Genomic DNA, 4,261 nt, shown 5'->3' on the forward strand with positions numbered 1-4,261 from the left:
CTACTCAACAGGAAAAAAGGAATGTGCTACTGATACATGCAACAACATGGATGAATCTCAAAAAATTACTTTGAGCAAAAGAATTCATACACAAAAGGCTATATACCATATGATTCCATTTATATGAAATTCTACAATGGGCAAAACTAAAGTGACAGAAAGCAGGGAAGTGGTGACGGGGGAGCTGGTGGGAGAGTGTTGACTGCAAAGGAGCACAAAGGATCCTTTGGGATGATGGCACTGTTCCATATAGCAATTGTGGTGGTGGTTACACAGGATATACATTTGTTAAAACCCAAACCGTGGGGGCTTCCCTGGTGGCACAGTGGTTGAGAGTCCGCCTGCCGATGCAGGGGACATGGGTTCGTGCCCCGGTCTGGGAGGATCCCACATGCTGCGGAGCAACTGGGCCCGTGAGCCACAACTACTGAGCCTGCGCGTCTGGAGCCTGTGCTCCACAACAAGAGAGGCCGCGGTAGTGAGAGGCCTGCGCACCGCGATGAAGAGTGGCCCCCGCTCGCCGCAACTAGAGAAAGCCCTCACTCAGAAATGAAGACCCAATACAGCCAAAAATAAATAAATAAATAAATAAATAAATAAATAAATAAATAAGCTGCATCCACAGAACTATTTCTAGATACAAAATTCACTGAGATGACTTAAAGACTGGACTGAATGACAAGGCCTAACATATACCCAGCTCATCACATAATACAGTGAGTGTTCATTTTTAAAACACCACAGAACTTAAGATTTGCAGAATTCCCAAGCCATCTGAGCCAAAATATGAGCTCGTGAGTAATCCTAGACTTCCAAGCCAGGACCAGCTGGTTAGGGAACATTAGGACCTCCAGATGCTGAAGACCTTGAAGGCAAGTGACTCGATCGTGGACAATACTGAGAGTGGTCCAGAGCCAGGACAAACCTGGTCCACCTTCCATCCCACTGTCATCGTGCCATTCTCTGGGAGCCCACCTGATACCCGAGCAGGGCTCAGTGCATCCTATCTCACTGCTGAGGACAGAGAAGAATGCTGTGACCTCACCCATCCCACTACAGCCAAGAATCTGACAGATTTAACCAAGTAGGGGAGGGGGCAACCCTCTACCTCCTCACCCTCTGCAGCTCCTTTGCAGCTGCAGCTCTCCTGGGTGACCACACAGTATTAGCTCTAGTGGCTAATACTCTGTAGAACAAAGAGTCCAGATTGGCGGCAGGACCTGGTTTCTATCCTGCCTCTCCCACTTGCTTGCTGTGCGACATAGCGTGAGTCACTGAAACTTTCTCACCCTCAGTTTCCTTTTGGGAACTATTTACACCCATCCTGTATACCTCAAGAATGGGTCTGAGGATCAGACGGCAGAGGGGCTGAACATGAAAATTATTTGTAAACTGCAATACTAGTTACGTTATTATCGGCATCACCAGAATTAGGTGCTAGGCTCAAGTAAAAGCACCAGAAGCAGTTGCTGGCTCACTGATTTGGCGATGATGGTTCCTTCATCTGAAAAATAGGAATAATAATACATGACCTGCTTGAAGCAGGGAGTTAGACCAGAGAAACTTTGGGGGTCACTTCCAACTCTAAAGCCTGATTCTATGATTTTAAAAACCCCAAGAAGATTGGCCTCACCTGCTCTCCTGATGTCTGAATTTTCTTTTATCAGGATGCCAAAACACTTGATCTTATAATCAGAAATGAGACTTCAGATGCAAATGACCTAGAGGGGGGAGAAGCATTTTGCCTCACATTCTCACTACAGTGTTATAGATTCCTTCCAGAGAGCGAATTCGGATAGTACGTTGGAAAACCTGGCCTAACTGAGTCATGAAAGGGCTTCCTCAGTGAGAATTCAGGCTGCATCCTGTCTGTTCTCTGAGACCAAACACAGAACAGCACAAAGCCCCAGTTTTAGCTTATTCTCTGAACATTTTTCCTCCTCCCCAGACTGGGCTGATGGTGGCTTAAGTGTATTTTGCCAGCTCTGTCCAGGGGGGCTCACGACTTGGAAGAGTTTCCCTCTCAGCCCCAACCCATGCCTGATCCACCATCTCCCTTTTCATTTCCAAGACTGCCCCCTTGCTCACGGCCCTCAAATTCTAAACCTGTGCACTGCCACAAACCCCTTTCCCTTCCAGCCACACCAGCCTGGGTGGTTCCAGCTTCCTGGAGCCCCTCTCCTCCCATCTCATCTGGCCCTTGCCCCATTCTCAACCTCCAAACCTAAGCAAACACAAGGATTGTGAAAATAAGCTGATATCCAAGAGGATACAGGCACCATTTGTCCACACCCCTCTCCTGCCCCCACTCTCCATTCCAGCTCAGAAACCCCTGCTGGGGCTGGAATATCAAGACACTGTATCTCCTTAATAATTAGTAACATTAGTTGAGCATTTACTATGTGCCAGACCCTGTTCTAAGTGCTTTACATGTACTAACTCACATGATCCTCATATGAAATAAGCACTATTATCCTCATTTTAAGGATAAGAAACTGAGGTACAGAAAGGTCAAGTGACTTGGCCAAGAGCACACAGCTAGCAAGCAGATGGATTGGGGATTGAGCCCAGAGTCTGTGCCCTAACCATTTTATCCTGTCTGCTGAGGCAGGAGCAGTGCCTTTTCAAGACTGAAATCATTGGGAGACGAACATGAATGCACAGTGCTCTTGAAGTGGATAGAGGCTCAGTCATATCAAGTTTAGCCCCTTCTCTGTACAAAAGGGGACAATGAGGCCAGAGACTAAGTGATCTTCCCAGGTCACCAGCAAGCTGAGCCCTGAGCTAGGGTCTGGGCTGACACCACCCGCTATATATTTCAGGAGCGGCCACTGCCCACAGCCAAGGCATGTTTTAACCAGGGGTCATGACCTGGAAATTAGCCCACAGCCCTTATTCCAGCCTGTGCAGGGCCTCTCAGACCCTCTCAGACCCTTATTCGCCCTCTCCCTGTCAGGTCCTTAAGAGCAGTCTCTGGCAGGTCACTTGCTTGGTGGTTTATGTTTTTTTGGTTTTTGTTTGTTTGTTTTTGCCTTTGCTGGGCTCAGACTGTAAACCTCACCTTGATTTGGGGTGAGGATCACAAAAAGTGCCATGATTTAAAGTAAGAGACTGTATATATTTAGAACAGGCTTTGGGTGGAGGTCAGGAAAGTCCCTTCACACCCACGACCCCATCTCCCACCCCAAGTCCCTGCAATTCAGGGTCAGAGAAGGAGGGACAATTGCCCTGTAACTTGCTCTCCAAACACTGCCCACTCCCACCCACTCTCTCCCCAGTTGTCACCCCCAACTCTGACCCTCCTTTTCCAATCATGTATACCGCCTCCCCTCTTACTCTCTTCGTCATTCTCCTGAGAAGTCACCCGACGCCAGGTCTGAGATTTGGTTGGGTTTCCCCCACGGGCGGTTCCCTCCCGCTCTCCAGCTGACACTCCCCACGGTCCGCAGGTTCCCCCATCCCTCTTGGATCAGCGCGATCCCCTCCCCCGGCCTCGGTAACAACCCACCCCACCCATCCAGCCAGCCCTCCGGGTCTCCGCTCTGCGGGGCGAAGGCAGAGGGTCGGGAGGGAGCCCCAGGCAAGGACGGGTGGCTGGACAGAGCCCAGGACGGGGGCGGACAGGGCACCGAGTGAGGATCCGAGAGGGCATCCGAGCGCGGGAGGGACGCCTTGGACAGGCAGGGACAGGGAGCCCCGGGGAGGACGGGGACAAGGTCCGAAACGCCTGCAGAGTCCGGGAGCTTGGGTGGGGGTCTGAGACCCGGCCGAGTGGGCAGGATGAGGTCTCGGACAGGACGGGGTGAGAAGAGCGGCGGTGAAGGGGACCAGAGCTCGGACGCCAGAAGGTGCGATCCGGGTCCGAGTCGGGGAAGCCAGAGAAGGAGCTCTGGGCGCGAACTCCGACCCCGAGTTGGGGCTGGGTACCACTGGGGCTAAGGTCTGAGTTCGAGATCCCGCCGGGGCCAGGGCCAGCGGAAGGGAAAAGTTGGCCTTGCTGCAGCGGGAGGAGGGGAAGGCAGGCGGGCCGGGGCGCGGCGGGCACTGACCCGAAGTAGGCGGCGGCGGCGGCGGCGGGCAGCGCCAGCAGGCAGAGCGCGGCCAGGGCCAGCGCGGGCGGGGGGCGCATGATGCCGGCGGCGCGGCGCCCTGTCGCATCTCCTCGCGCCGCTCAGCGCTAGCAGCGCCGCCACCAGCCGCCCGCGGGGCTTTAAACCCCGGAGGGGCGGAGCGGGCGGGCGGACAGGAGCGGCGCTGGCTG

General features: G+C 53.1%; 1 protein-coding gene across 1 annotated transcript in view; it reads right to left on the minus strand.

Annotated features, from left to right (window-relative positions):
* WNT9B (Wnt family member 9B) overlaps positions 1-4,187 on the minus strand; it is a 20,251-nt gene extending 16,064 nt beyond the window's left edge. Inside the window, exon 1 of the mRNA XM_007465252.1 lies at positions 4,050-4,187. Coding sequence (XP_007465314.1) covers positions 4,050-4,129 — 80 coding nt within the window. The 5' untranslated portion in view covers positions 4,130-4,187. The remainder of the gene's footprint in view (positions 1-4,049) is intronic.
* Between the last annotated feature and the right edge of the window lie 74 nt (positions 4,188-4,261).

The sequence above is a fragment of the Lipotes vexillifer genome, unplaced genomic scaffold, assembly GCF_000442215.2.
Source record: "Lipotes vexillifer unplaced genomic scaffold, Lipotes_vexillifer_v1.1 scaffold979, whole genome shotgun sequence".
Taxonomy (NCBI): domain Eukaryota; kingdom Metazoa; phylum Chordata; class Mammalia; order Artiodactyla; family Lipotidae; genus Lipotes; species Lipotes vexillifer.